The sequence below is a fragment of the Artemia sp. Qi Xiang Cuo genome, chromosome 20 (genome assembly GCF_049724085.1).
Source record: "Artemia sp. Qi Xiang Cuo chromosome 20, ASM4972408v1, whole genome shotgun sequence".
NCBI classification, from domain to species: Eukaryota; Metazoa; Arthropoda; class Branchiopoda; order Anostraca; family Artemiidae; genus Artemia; species Artemia sp. Qi Xiang Cuo.
The window spans coordinates 8,294,357-8,311,019 of record NC_142813.1 but is presented as its reverse complement, the minus strand read 5'-3'; the positions used below and the strand labels follow the sequence as shown (position 1 = coordinate 8,311,019).

General features: G+C 36.2%; 1 protein-coding gene across 1 annotated transcript in view; it reads left to right on the top strand.

The window, feature by feature from the left end:
- The window catches only part of LOC148939839 (uncharacterized), a 60,989-nt gene extending 47,485 nt beyond the window's left edge, over positions 1-13,504 (top strand). The window contains exon 4 of the mRNA XM_089105962.1: positions 11,874-13,504. Coding sequence (XP_088962088.1) covers positions 11,874-13,057 — 1,184 coding nt within the window. The 3' untranslated portion in view covers positions 13,058-13,504. The remainder of the gene's footprint in view (positions 1-11,873) is intronic.
- The last annotated feature ends 3,159 nt before the right edge of the window (positions 13,505-16,663 follow it).

Genomic DNA, 16,663 nt, shown 5'->3' with positions numbered 1-16,663 from the left:
TCAGATAGCACAGTCAAATCTGTAAAAGTCACTTTTCCAGTTTGAAAAATTCTCTCAACATTCAGATTTACCCATTGCACCCACCAAGTCAAAAATAATCCAATTTCACCGGAAGCGAAACCATGTTAATTCAAAACTAACTCCAAATAAAACAACTATTCCAGAGGATAATAATATTAATTACCTAGGTCTAATGCTTGACCAAAAACTTAATTTCCACCTCCACGTTTCAAACACAATAAAAAAAATGCTATAGAAAAGCAAATATACTAAAAAGACTTCTTTCCAAACCCTGCAGTTGTAAAGAGAAAACCTTACTCCAGTTTTATAAATCACATATAAGACCCCATATTGACTATGGACTCATCGTCTATGGTGCATGTGCAAAGACCCAGATGCAAAAAAATTAAACAAAACAAAATGATATAATACGTCTCATATTTGGTCTTAGGAAACCCACAAGCACCAAGTTTCTGCTTATGGAGAGTGGATTAAAAACAATAAGGGAGAGACGTAGCTTTCTCTTGATAAAACATCTTACAAAAATTGAATCAAATAGCTCACACACATTACATAATTGGTTAAGAAATCCAGCCATGTATAGAGGTATTGCAGATGAGTATGCCAATATTCAAAAGAAGTTCCCTGTACCAGCAGAGTCTATTGTACCTACTTTCCCCCAATCCCCTCCATGGAATTGGTCATTTCCCATAATAAATACTGAATTTTCAAAATGGAATAAAGATTTAACCCCCATTGCTTTTGTTCCGAAAAAATTTGCAGAACTTAATACAATTACCTATAAAAATCAATTCCAAATATTTGTTGATGGTTCAAAAATGAATGAGAAGGTTGCAAGTGGTGTTTTCCTTCCTCACCTGAAAATTGCAATGGGCGAGAGATTATTTAATAATTTATCTATAATGTCTGCTGAGTTAAATGCCATAATCATGGCATTAGAACACCTTAAGCAAAACCAATCTTTGATTGAAAATTCGAATAATATTATCATCTATTCCGACTCTTTATCAAGCCTTGAGTTGCTGGCCTCAGCTCCTCAATATAAGTTGGATATTGACACTTATCATTGTCTCAGTATTATTGATAATCTTGCTTCAAGTGGCATAAAAACTTACTTTCAGTACATTTCTAGCAACTCTGGCATAAGTGGTAATCATCGGGTTGATGAAATAGCAAAAAATGCTATAAATATTGACCAGCCAAGTGGGAGAACAATCCCAATTAGAGATATTTACCGATGGAGGCTATCAGATATTAAGTTTTAATAAAATTAATCCTATCCTTTCCCCCTTTCCCAATAAGTATCTTTCTAAAATTTATCATAGAATTCGTTCTGGAACTAATGGACTAAATTTCCTTGCATTCTCATATAAGCTTTCTAATTCAAGTGGTTCAATTCCCCTGTCCCCTCTTTGCAGGCATTGTAATATGAATAATGAAACAATTGACCATTGCCTATTTGAATGTAATATGCTGACGTCTGCACAACATACCTTGCTTTGTAAACTGTTAAAATACTTCAAACACCACAAAATCCCACTATCAGCCAAGAGCCTAACCAACTATAACTGTACACAGAGCATAGAAATCGACATCTATCATCTTATATTTGAACTCCTAGAGTCGAAAGATCTGCTGAATGATATCTGAATATATATAATAAATATGAGGCAATCAAGCCAGTAGCTCTGAAGCCCACAGAGTGAAGCAAAAGGAAAAGGGCTAAATAGTGTTACTGAAAAGCCCGCCTGCTGTAAAATAGAAGAAGAAGAAGATGAGGACAAAAAAAATCAATTTCGAAGACTTGCTGCCATCACAGCAGCAACATTTTATGAAATTTAGAATTGAATTTCCTTTGAATCATTTTTCTCGATTTATCAGCCGTGAACCAAATCAATCGTGCTCAAAACCCTCCTCAGGGCCATACGGTGGTATTTTGTTTGTGGATGGTCAAGCTTTCACCACAGTAGAGTGCAGACGGTCTGGTATCATAGTGGTATCTTTTTCTAGTTTAGATTAAAGCTTATCCCAATAGGCAATACAAAGAACTCCCCCTAAAAAAGTCCCCCCGGATCCCACCCCAAATACTAATGAAATTGATCCATTTAGGCCTCATCCTGGCTGGTCAAGCTCTCTATCTCAAACTTCATATGATAATTCAAATTCTGAGAATAGGGCAATGATTAGTGTCGGGGCTAATGTCACTATTTGACGAAAATGGGTTTCAAGAGGTTCTCTTTAGGAGCGCCAAAAAAAAGAAAAAAAATCTCCCTAATCAAATATATTTCCCCTCCCCCTGCCCAAGATTCTCCTCCCCAAAACTTGGTAATTTACCTCAAAATTTCTCCTATTACCCCCTTTGAGATGAAAAAGATTACTACAATAAAGGTTGCAATCTTTACATTGTTAAAATCAACGTTCTCTCTTAACATTCACCGTGATGGATCTTTGCTAATAGCAGTCCCAGATCAGAAAGCAGCAGATACAATAATTAATCTAAAATCTCTACTGAATATCCCAATTAATTCATCCAAATGGAACCCACAACAATCCCCAACAAAAATAATAATGTACAGTGTTCCCCCAGAAATACCTATTGAGGAGTTAAAAGAAGGGTTCTCAGATAGGACTGGCAACACAATCCCTATTGAAGATGTCACCCAACTGGGTAAACCTAACTCTAATGGCCTAAAAACAAGTAGATCCTTCTAATTTACGCTGAAGGAAAAAATTAATATCCCAGAAAAGTTATTCCTATTCGGGCAAATCAAACCACACAAGACGTACAAGCCAAAGCCTATCCAGTGCCTAACGTGTCTCTTAACTGGGAAACACAACAAACAAATGCAGTGAAATTATCCTAGCCTGTAGCAATTGTAAAGGGTCCCATCCTAAAGAGTTGACAACTTGCAACAACACTCAGCCTACATCTATCAATTGTAAAGGCCCACATGAATCTACCAATAAATCACTATGCCCTGCATATAAGAAAAGAGCACTAACACTCCAAATAGCAACAGAGACGGCCATTCCATACTCTTTTGTAGCTATGGTAGCAAATGCTGCCCAACCAAACCAAATAAAACCCATAATAAAATCAACCAAAACTCCCAAAGCCAAACACTCCCAATGCAACAAGTACCCCTCACAAAACACCATCCTCTAGGCCCTCTAGCTCACATCTCTATCAGAAAGAATCACCAAGCCAACTAGCCTCCTCGTCCAGTAAAATGTGGTCTGCCTGGCCCCCCTCCCAAGAAGAAACAAACAAGAAACTACCAGGAATTAATCCCTTAACTGAAAACCGGATGCACAACCAAACATGCATACTCCTAATATACGCTTATTCATTCTAAACTGTAATGCAGTTCAGGCCATGAATATACAACAACTCCAGAAAACAAAAAATCATTGCAGAATTGGCAAAAATCTACATCCCTAATCATATGCTCATTCAAGCAAAAAAAAGATCTTACTTTACTATTAACAAAGCTGAAAATTGATACACAGTCATATGAAAAATAAAACAACAACACAACGCACATATCAATATCCAGTGGAACATCAGATCACTTATAGAAAATAGGTTAAATGAACTAATATGTTTTATGAATAATAAATCCATTGATATTGCTTGCCTCCAGGAAACTCATTTAACCCAAAATTAACAAATTAAGTCGCTGGGATATACTATCTTTAGAAAGTATAGATCATCAGAGAGAAAAGTAGGTGGAATAGCCTTAACAATTAATAATAACATAAAATTCTGTGGCATCAACTTTCCAGATATTGTGGATGATGTTGATGCAATTGGTATCAGTGTTTGGCTGAATAATACAAAACTTACATAATAAGCTTTCATAATCCCAATGGCCAAACTACAGATGCCATGGATTTCCTCAGTTATATAAATAATTCTAATATGTTGAAAAATATCATTATTTGTGGAGACTTTAATGCCCACAGCCTTTTGTGAGGGAATAAACAAGCAAATACAGCTGGTAAGTTCATTGAGTGTATTATTTCAAATAATAATGAATTAGCTGTTGCTACCCCCCCCCCAAACCTGAATACTTATTTCAACCCTAAAAGTGGCAGTTTCTCTACAATTGACCTGCAAATTGTGTCATTAAATATTTTGAATAAAATTTATATAGATAAAATTGATAGTCTATGTACAGACCACTTTGCCATAGTTTTCTCTGTAAATGAACCTGCTTAATTATCACATATGTCCAAATATATTAACACTAACGCAAATTGGCCTACGTTCCAAAATAAGTTATATGATGATATTACAAGTTTCACCCAAAATTCATGTATTTCAAATGCCACAGCTGACACGCATGCCGAAGTTTTGGCATCCTTACTGATAAATGCAGTAATTCATGCTATCCCCAGGATAACACCCAGGAAAACCTTCCCCAAACACATTCCCAAAGCTTGGTGGACAAATGAGTGCCAAGATAAATGGAGAACAAAAAAGGCAGCTGGGAGAACATTCCTAAAAAAAATCACCTACTACGTATTTAAGAAAATTACAAGCAGAATCTAATCTTAAAAGGACTATAATAAATGCTAAATATAACTACTGGAAAAATTTTGCAAATAATCTCTCCAGAGAAACACATGAGCCAATTATTCATAAAGTCATAAGCCACATCTGTGGGAAAAAACGTCCCCCAACCCACTCTTATATGAGCTTACACATAATAATACCCATTATGACAATGATAATGAAAAAGCTAAGCTATTTGCCACTCTTCTTGTTAATAAGTTAACATCAAATAATTGCAGCAAAACATCCCCAATTCTTATGAACCCAAGTTACCAACCTCGCCCAAGATCTGAGTATATAACCAGCCCATTTTCAATCCAAAAAATGAATAATGCAATACGTCATACAAGGACCAAGACTATCAGCAGCTATGACAATATGCACCCTACATGGATAAAGAATCTCACCCCTTCATATAAACAGGAACTTCTAAATTGTTATAATCATGCTTGGGCTTCATCTACATTCCCCAATATCTGGATATGTTTGTCCCTCCTACCAATTCTAAAGAAAAATAAACCCAAAAATAACCCTGAGTCTTATAGGCCTATAATGATTACTCCTGTGATGGAGAAGATAATGGAGAAAATTATCTATAATCGACTCCTCTGGTTTGTTAGAAAAATAATATGATTCCTCACACTCAAACTGGTTTCAGGAAACACCATTCCTCAACAGATGCCTTCATATTGTTAAGAAATGCAATAAATGAATAATTCTCAAAAAATAGTGTCCTAGTTGCAGCTTTCCTAGATTTTGAAGGGCCATATGACAATGTAAAGCACCAAATCCTTTTAACTAAACTTGCAAACCTTGGACTTCCCCCCGAGCTAGTATCTTTTATAAAATCTTTCATAAAATTGTGAAGGCTTATTGTTTGTGTAGGTTCAGCCTCTTCACCCAAAAAGACAATAACCAAAGGCCTTCCTCAGGCAGCAGTCCTGAGCTGCCTCCTCTTTGCCCTATATCTCTGGGACATGAACCTCCCCCACACGAATCTTCAATATGCTGATGATCTGGTACTATGGTCATCTGGCAATACCTTTGAGATTGCACAGTTAAACCACCAAAAGTCACTTTTCCAATTTGAAAAATTTTCTCAATATTCAGATTTACCCGTTGCACCCACCAAGTCAAAAATAATCCAATTTCACCAAAAGTGAAATTATCTAAATGCAAGACGAACTCTAAATGGAATAATTATTCCAGAAGATAATCATATTAATTATCTAGGTCTCATACTTGACCAAAAACTTAATTTTCACCTCCATATTTCAAACACAATAAAAATATGCTATAGAAAAACAAGCATACTAAAAAGACTTCTTTCCACATCCTGGGGTTGTAAGGAGAAAACCTTACTCCAGTTTTATAAGTCACATATAAAAACCTCATATTGACTATGGGCTCATCGTGTACATGTGCAAAGACCCAGATCCAAAAAATTGAAACAATACAAAATGATATAATACGTCTCACATTTGGTCTTAGGAAACCCACAAGCACCAAATTTATGCTTATGGAGAGTGGATTAACAACAATAAGGGAGAGACGTAGCTTTTCTTGATAAAACATCTCACAAAATTGAATCAAATAGCTCACGCACCCTACACAATTGGTTAAGAAATCCAGCCATGTATAGAGAAATTGCAGATGAGTGTGCAAATATTAAGAAGTTCCCTGTATCCGCAAAGTCTATTGCACCTACTTTCCCCCATTCCGCTCCATGGAATTGGTCTATTCCCATACTAAATACTGATTTTTCAAAGTGGACTAAAGATTTAACTCCCATTGCGTTTGTCCAGAAAAATTTTGCTGAAATTGATACAATCACATATAAAAACCATTTCCAAATTTTTGTTGATGGTTTCAAACTGAATGAGAAGGTAGCAAGTGGTGCTGTCATTCCTCATCTGAATATTGCAATGGGTGAGAGATTGTATAATAATTTATGTTTATTGTCTGCAGAGTTAAATGCCATAATCATGGCATTAGAAAACCTTATGAAAAACCAACCTTTGATTGTTAATTCAAATAATATTATAGATTATTCTGACTCTTTGTCAAGCCTTGACCTGCTGTCTTCAGCTCTTCAGTATAAGTTGGATATTGACACTTATCATTGTGTTAGTATTATTGATAATCTTGCTTCAAGTGGCATAAGAACTTATCTTCAGTATATTCCTAGCCACTCTGGTATAAGTGGTAATCATCAGGTTGATGAAATAGCAAAAAATGCTATGAATATTGACCAGCCAAGTGGGAGACCAATCCCCATTAGAGATATTTACCGATGGAGGCTATCAGATATTATGTTTAATAAGAATAATCCTAATCTTTAAGCAAGTAAGTAAGTTTATTTGTAACCCACAATATAAAATAAATGCGGAGTAAAAAAAGAAAAAACAAAATAATATTATCCACAAGGAAAAAATAAAGAAAACACAACATAAATAACATAACAATATTCATAAAAACACTAATCTGGAAAAAAATAAGTGAGGGGGTCACTGGGACATATCTTCCTTGGAGTATTGGTCCTCAGATCCTTAGCGATGTTGTCAAGCAGTACTAGAGGGTCAACAAGTCCAAAATGAGAAATAATCTTGTGATTTCTGTACCACCTTGGCAAATATAGCAGGAAATTACAATATTTAAAATAGCCTCTCCTTAGCTGAAGACGGTCTTTTTTGCGCATTAGAGGCTGCAAAATGGAAAGAAAAAGAATTGCAGGAGAACAAAAACTATGGTAAAGTTTACATAAGCCTCGGTGGCTGTACCTCCCTCTATTAGGCGAGATTTTGCCATATGAGAATCGAATGCGCTGCAGAGCACTAGTAACCAGAGACGAGCATGTAGTCGAAAGTGTATCAGAAAAAGTAATCCCAAGCCATTTCAACTTTGAGACACACTTGAGTAGCATTGTACCCACATGTAAAAAAGGAGCAGGGTTAGAAGTATTAAAACACATAAACTCGCATTTTGAAGCATTTACAGAAAGCCCAATCGTACTCAAAGCATTAATCAGAACATTTAGGTTCTTTGTGAGGCCTGACCTAGTATGACTAACTAGCAGAACATCATCAGCATAGGCAATGTGACTAACAGCAGTATTTTCTACAAACACAGCAGGAGACAGCATTCGCAAACAGTCCGCAAGCACAGTTTTGAAAATATATGGAGACAGCACACCACCTTGCCTGACTCCCTTCTTTACTGAGATAGGGTCGGATATATCTGACATCCATTTTAACCAACCGAACAAATTGGAATACCAATATTGAAGAACTTTTACTACGGAAGAATTAACTCATACTTTAACTAAGCAGTGAAGCGCTTGCGAATGTACAACGTTGTCAAAAGCGCCCGAGATATCAACCGAGCACAAATAAATTGGCCTTTTTTGCATTTTTGCCGAGACTAGCAACTGACCAAGTATATGATTGGCTTGAGAACAACCAAAACCGGCTCTGCACCCAACTTGATTGTCGGAAAAATCACATTTAGTCAAAACTTTAGGCAATACGACATGCTCGAACAGCTTGCTCATGAAACAGGAAACTCTAATTGGTCGATAACTGGAACACTGATCTGCGTCCTTTTTCAAAACTGATGTTACGATTTCCGAATGAAAACTATCTGGAACTAACGACTGGGCTAAACACATCTGAAATAGGACCTGAATGTATGTTAACAATAATGGACGCTTAATGATGAAGTGATTGTAACACAGACCATCCATATCAGGAGCACTTGATTTCTTAACATTCTTAAAAGCCCGATAGATATCACCACTAGATATTGACAATATATGGACTTGCCGAAGAATTCGAGGAACAGTATTATGCAATAAGGAGGAAAACATGGACTGGATTGAGTGATGAAATGTAGGAAAAACACGAGTAAAATGAGCTACAAAATCACTGATTTTGATAATCGAAACGGTAGCAGGCACACACTTGCTGCTATTAATTACATTGAAACAACACTTCCGATCCGAGGGGCCATCCAAAGCATTCAGGCGGGATTGACGGAAAGAAGATCTAAACTAACGTTTCAGATTGTGCTTCATTTTAAATACTTCATCAGACTCGGGCTAATCATAAGTAATCCAAAGGCAAAGCCAAAACTTCACGCGTTTTTTAGCTTTTTTCACTTTTTGGCATAAATTCCATAATAGTTTTCTGGTGGCGAATCTAACAAGTTCAACAGGAACTGAAACTGAAGCAGCTGACTTCAAACAATGCACGATCTGGTAATAGTAACAATTTAAATCAATCTTAGCTGTCGGTGACCATACAGAGGTTTGTAAAAGACGAAAAGGCACTTTCAGGCTTGATAATAACGAGCAAAGAACATACAAATAAACTTCAGAATTTACTCGTTTCCAATTTGGCTTATCAAACCATTTATTATGGTAAGAAAAACGGTTATAAGCCAGTAGAGCAGGGGACTCAATTTCACAAGTTAAAGGCAAATGATCATCCTCAATTTTATCATCTAAAACAATGACAGGAGGAACCACGAGAGATCCCCTTGAAACTATAATATGATCAAGGTTTGATCTAGAACCATCACGGGTATGAATGTAGGTAAACTGTTTATCTTAATTGACTAACTGATAGCCACTAGGCAAAGCATCAAAAAACAGCTCACTTCTTTCAGATTGGGACAGAAGATTGGCATTAATATCACCAGCCACAATCCAATTTAAACCCTGATTGGTCACTCTTAGCAGAAGTGTCTTGAGTCGCTTACAAGAACTCGCGAAGACAGATAGAGAAAAAATGTTCTTGTGAGCGCGTGGCATATAAACATTGCAGAGAATCGTTTTGCTAAGCTTTATTGCTAATAAAGTATGGTCAGAACAGATGAGTTCAAATCTCTTAGTAAGACAAACTAAACTTATAAGACCCCCAGAAGATTGACCGCAAGTTTTTTAGCTTCCCGTACACATATATGGTGGGTTGCTGATCATTTAAGAGTATCTCTTTTGGCTTCAGTTAGAAAATGTTCCTGTAGGAAAACTATATCATACTCAAGAAGCTCATCAATAAGAAGATCTTTGTCTTTGGTTCCGTCAATATTAAGTGAAACAAAGCGCAATCGATTGTCACTAACAGTAATTTCTTATCCTTATTCAGAGATTTGCTTTTAACACTGGGCATCTGAGACTACAGAAAGCATGATTTCCCCCGCAGTTGGCGCAATTCGGGCTTTCAGTGCAAGGATTATCACGTGTGCTACAATGTCCATCAGCGCACCGTGAACACTTTTGATTAGTCGATGGGAGTGGGCAATTTACGACAATTTGGTTTGGTGATTGACAACGGTAGCACCTAGGATGTAACTTCCGAAAACGTCTAATTTTCAAAAGCTCGTATCCCAAACCTTCACTAGGGTGGCGGATAACAAAATCTGGCAGACCAACATCATCAGCATCATACTTTGCAATAGTATCGATAATATCGGAGACATTATTAATAAACGTATTTGTGCCCACTCTCTTAGGCTGAATTTCTCCACGATGGCAAAACTGGAAGATTCCTTACTTCAGAAACCTGGGCGAGCGTGAAAAATTCAGACATATGTTTCTTCATAATATCTGCAGAAAAGCCTTTTTCGATACTGTTTTGGACAAAATTCAGAACAGGACAATAAACGAGCATTCCAGCGATCCACGCCATCAGCACCGAATGCTGAAAAAATGCAGAATGAAGGAACCTAGGAACAAAGGAAGTGTAAGAACCCCCCCCCCCCCAACTGTTCCCCGCAATTTACGGGTAATTTTATACCGGCGGGTACAATACGTCGCTTGCAGGAGGTTCCTTCCCCTCTTCTGCTAGTTCTTAGTACGCTTCTTAACGATGAGAAATACAAAATGGTGCTATAGAAAATTGATACTATAGATGGCGTGCCAATCTACCACAGGAAAAATATGGCGCTGGTGACAATGCCCAGGGAAAAGGGCTTATTCTAATAATTGGAGAAGGTTATACAAACACTACTTGACAAAAAATCTATCTTTAGAGGGTAAACAACAACAGGAAAAGACCTCGAAATAATTCAGAAACTTTTTCAAGTTACCAGCAAAGATGCAAACTCAGACACCATAGCATTGAATATTCTATAGATGAATATACTTTCCCAATAAGGATTTTTCTAAAATTTTTCATTGAATTCGTTCCTGAACAAATGGACTAAATTTTCTTGCATTTTCCTATCAGTTTCGTAATTCAAGTGATTCAATTCTCTTATCCCCTCTTTGCAGGTATTGTAGTATGAATAATGAAACAATTGACCACTGCCTATTTGAATGTAATACTCTGACGTCTGCACATTATACCTTGCATTGTAAACTGTTAAAATGCTTCAAATACCACAAAATTTCACTATTAGCCAAGAGCCTATCCGACTATACTCGCACTCAGAGCACAGTAATCAATATCTATCATCTTATATTTGAACTCCTTGAGTCAAAAGATGTGCAGGAAAATATCTGAGGATATCTAATAAATAAGAGGCAACCAATTCAGTAGCTCTGTCAAGCCCACAGAGTGAAGCAAAATGAAAATGGCTAAATAGTATCTACTGAAAAGCCCGCCTGCTGTATTAGGAGAAGGTGAAGAAGGGGAGGAAAAAATACTGGATTCTAGCTGATGGTGGTGTCACTCTATGTGTGACCAAAATATCCGGAATTTTGTTCGATTGTTTTTCTCTGTCTGTTAAAGAGATTAATCCCTGAATATTCCGGAATTTTGTTCGATTGTTTTTCTCTGTCTGTTAAAGAGAGTAATCCCTATTTGAACTGTTACTTACAAGACATGTATTTTTTTTAATCCAAAGCTTTGTGGCTACTCAAAATTTTTTAAATTTAGCTACTTAACAAAATGCAATTCTTTTAAAGATTTTTCTAAAGGAATGATGTGCATTCTTTTAGCTCTTCCTCGTTTAGTTACAATAATTCCTAATATTTGTTGTACTATTTCCTCTCCTTCACTTATGGTTTGATTTACACCTCGGTATACTTTTTGATCTTTTAAGGTTTCTTTTTTGCCCTTTTGTTGTATTAGAGTAACTAATTTTAAAAACTAATATAACCATGAGGGGGAGAAGAGGGGTCGAAAATAAAATTGGTTATTAAAGCCTAATGAAAGATATGTTGTTTTTTTTTACTCTGTAGACTTTCAAAACGTTTTGAAAGATATGTATTTTGTTATCGGTTTTAAGAGTAGATTTTTTCTTTTTATTTAGTGGTTTTTTTTTTTTACTCTGTAGACTTTTAAACTTTTAGGTAAATTTTCACCTCACGTATCTGGATTTCATTTACAAGGAAATACGGCACTAGTTGTTTCAAAGAATCCATATACGTGTGGTTTCTCAATTGCATGTGCATCAGAATCTGAAGGAAAAGGCTTAGAAAGTCGGAAAACAGGTTTGAAAAGTTGCCTTGAAACTAAAAAGTATGGAAAATTGAAAAATTATCAAGGAACTCAGAAAGAGAAAAAAACATATAAATGCAAGGTATGTGACAAGATCTTTTCTCGAATGCACGTTTTGACCCGGCACCAAAGAGTGCATACGGGTGAGACACGGTTTAAGTGTGATGTTTGTGATCAAACCTTTTCTCAAGCAGCAAGTTTGAAAACCCATAAAAGAGTGCATACGGGTGAGAAGCCGTTTAAGTGTGATGTTTGTGACCAATCTTTTTCTCATGCATCAAGTTTGAACACCCATAAAAGAGTGCATACGGGTGAGAAACCGTTTAAGTGTGATATTTGTTACCAAACCTTTTCTCAAGCATCAAATTTGTACACCCATAAGACAATGCATACGGGTGAAAAACCATTTAAGTGTGACGTTTGTGATAAAACATTTTCTCAAGCATCTCATTTGAACTCCCATGAAAGAGTGCATACGGGTGAAAAGCCGTTTAATTGTAATGATTGTGACCAAACTTTTTCTTCAGCATCAAATTTGAACACCCATAAAAGAGTGCATACGGGTGAAAAAACGTTTAAGTGTGATGTTTGTGACCAATCCTTTTCTCATGCATCAAGTTTGAACACCCATAAAAGAGTGCATACGGGTGAAAAACCGTTTAAGTGTGATATTTGTTACCAAACCTTTTCTGCAGCATCAAATTTGAACACCCATAAAAGAGTGCATACGGGTGAGAAACCGTTTAAATGTAATGTTTGTGATCAAACCTTTTCTTCAGCATCAAATTTGAACCGACACCAAAGAGTGCATACGGGTGAAAAACCGTTTAAGTGTGATGTTTGTGACCAAACCTTCTCTCGAGCAGCACATTTGAGCATCCATCACAGAACGCATACTGGTCACAAACCGTTTAATTGTAATGTTTGTGACCAAGCTTTATCTTCTGCATCAAATTTGAACCGGCACCAAAAATTGCATACAGGTGAAAAATTGTTTAAGTATGATGTTTGTGACCAAACTTTATCCAAGCATTAAATTTGAATACCCATAAAAGAGTGTATATGGGTGAAAAACCGTGTAAGTGTGATGTTTATGACCAAACCTTTTCTCAGGCAGCACATTTTAGTATCCATAAAAGAACGCATAAAACCATTTAAATGTGATGTTTTTGAAACCTTTCATATATGATGTGTGTAAAAAAAATGATTTCTGATTTTAGCGATTTTCACAGGAGTCAAAAAGTGCATACAGGAATTTACGAAGATTGTTGTATTCTCAGTGGTTTGTGACTATTATCCTCACAACCAATTAGTAATGCGTAATATTAGTTTTTTTTTCAATGTTTTTTCATGTGTTTAGTTTCTTTAGCAATTTCATCATCATCAGAGGTAACGCTGTAGTGTTGCCTATAGTAAAGGCCATACGGCTCCAATGTTTTATTATTTTAATTTTTTTTTCCAGAGGCACTTCATATGGAAGGGGTCGTCGTAGAAAGTTCAAAGGGGGCTCATTCGATCGGAAATCGAGAGTTCTAGTGGCCTTTTTAATAGTCGAAAATGATTGGAGGGCAACTAGTCATCCCCACGCCCATCATTCCCCTGAACACATCCAATCAAAATTTTGAGATAGCCATTTTGTTCAGCGTAGTTGATTTCCAGATAGAAAATATATTTTTGAGGACACTCCCCCGAAACCCTCTGGGCAGGGGTTTTGAGTTATGCCCTGGAGGCAGATAAGGTTTTTATAGAAGGCGTTGTCGTAGAAACTTCAAAACAGGCTCATTCGATTGGAAATTCAAAGGGCTAGTGCCCTTTTTAATAGCCAAAAGTGATTGGGGGGCAACTAGCCCCCCCCACGCCCATCATTCCCCCAAACACATCCAATCAAAATTTTGAGATATCCATTTTGTTCAGCGTAGTTGATTTCCAGATAGAAAATTTGTTTTTGAGGGGGACACTCCCCACAACCCACAGGGCAAGGGTTTTAAGTTATGCCCTGGGGGCATATAAGGTTTTTTTTTATAGAAGGTGTTGTTGTAGAAACTTCAAAAAAGGCTCATTCAATTAGAAATTCAAAGGGCTAGTGCCTTTTTTAATTGTCTAAAGTGATTGGAGGGCAACTAGTCCCCCCCCTCACGCCCATCATTCCCCTAAACACATCCAATAAAAATTTTGAGACAGTTATTTTATTAAACGTAGTATTAAGTTCTGGAAATTAGGTCTTTGAGGCGGACAACTCCCCCACAGCCCTCAGGGCAAGGGTTGTAACTTAAGGATTCTCTAAATCCTTCCCTTTATTTCTTATGGAAGGGATGCTTGTATAAAATTTAGAGAGAGCTCATTTGATTGGAAATAGAAAGTTCTTATTCACTTTTTAAGAGTCAAAAGAGATTAGAGGGTAACTAGCCCCCCTCCTCCACGCACTAAATGAATCAGATAAAAGTTTTGAGATAGACATTTTGTTAAAATAGTTCAAAGTTCTGATAGCAAAAACTCCGGTGTCGACACAGCCCACCAGGGCCCGGGGGTAGACGTTGTAAGTTATGCCCTGGGGGCATATAAACAATCAAACAATCAATACAAACAAACGTAAAATAGATATTAATGTAAATTAATAAATAAATTTAGTGCTGATATTAATGCAAATTAATAAATAAATGTCTGCTGGGTGGAATTTACCATGGGGGAATTATCAGCAGGAAAAGAAAATGTTCTTTGAGGGGGGAGGAATTTCCCAGGGATGGGTTTCCCAAATGTGAATTATTCAGGGAGGGGACGACTAAACCCATTCGATAATATTCTAAGTTTTACATCTGAAAGTAAAGGGAATAAAGAATCAACGGAAATGTCAGAGATAGCACTTCCGGTTCCTTTAGACGATTTTGTTCGTGACTGAAAAAAGACATTTTCAAAAGACAGATTATTTTCATTTGTATTACTTTCTCTGTGGCTGCTCAATTATGAATGTGAGGGGGGAGACTTCCCCCCACCACTGTCTACGCCAAGGTTTCAGCTTTTATCTCAAGACTTAAAAATGAACGCAACGCGATAAACGTATAACTCAAAATAACATTTATAGAATAATATATGCACACAACACAGAACAATTAATAAAAATTGCATATTATGAGTTGAGGCTCACCCAAACGATGGACCAGGGGGCTCACCATTCCACAATCTATGAAATCAATCCTGCAATAACTAAAAATATAAAGTATTTTTGAGTATTTTAACGTCTTCCACAGCTCAAACGGTCCAACATTCTACAGCCCAATGAGTCTGTCTAATCTCCTAAATCGGGAACGGAGGAAATAAATGAAGTTCCGCCCCGTATTGGATGGTTCTCCAACCTCCCCCTCTCCTACTGTCTATGCTAAAGTTTTCTTCTTTATGCCAACTACGCTGCCCCCACTCCAAATACTTTAATAAGGTAAAGTTTTGTATGGGAAGATTACATAGTAAATCTATTATAATTATCCAATTATAAGGTAAAAATACATACTCTGTGATAGATGCAAAATTGCTTTGGCACACAAAATCCTATTAAGGTCAATTCCAAACAGTCGTGATCCCTTTGTATCAGCTACTGAAATTGTCTAAACCCCCTAATTGGAGCTCTTTTTTCAATCCATTCATTGTTGTCCATCGCAGTCCACAAGTTATGCAAGCTGTCTATTGTTCATATATAAGGTTTTTATCAAAGAGGTAATCGTATAGACTTTGAAAAAAAAAACCTCATTTAATTTAAATTGAAAGTTCTAGATCCGTTTTTTAAAGTCAAGAATAATCGGCAGTAAGCAACCCCCCCCCCCCCATGCCATAAAAACTTGAAACTTTTGGCAATCAAACCAAACAAAAATTAATTTAAAAAAACTTTCTGAAAAATAAGTTTTTCAAAGAAAAGTAAAGGCCATTTTAAACTTAAGCTCAGGAGCTACATATACCTGTTAAAATTCAAACGCAAAACGAAAAGAAATTACTATTAAAGAATAAATGAAACCCAAAACGAATAGAAATTAAATAAACAATCATAGCAAAAACATACAACAAGTAATAATATAAATGAATAAATAGAACTTAAAGCGAGCAATGCTGAGATTGAATATGAAAATCAAGCTTAAAACGAAAAAAAATATTTTGCTATTAAAGTATAAATGAAACTTTAAACGAACAGAATGAAATAAACAATCAATGCGAAAAAACATACAATATATATTAATGTAAATGAATAAATAAATCTTAAAACGAGCGAAACTTAAATTGAATATGCAAATCAAGTTTGAATCGAATAAAAATAACTACAAACAAGAGTGTGGGTATCGTCTCACTGCAGAAGCCTAAAACCTACTGCGTCATTGGCGCTTTACTGAAAACGAATTATATTACAAGTGTTTGCTTTTGTACTGAATATTGAAAATAAACATTAAAATTACAGTAAAATTTTGAGCTGATGAGCTTTCAGCTATTAATATCATTATACGTCAAGTATTCAGTTTAATTTATTAGTTCTTTCCAAGATTGGTCAAGACAAATATAGTTTCACTACAAACAAAATTTGGATACTTTCTCCTTCTTTAACTGTAAAAATCTAAAGCCTTCTGCGTCATTGGCGCTTTACTGAAAACGAATTACTCGTAAATTA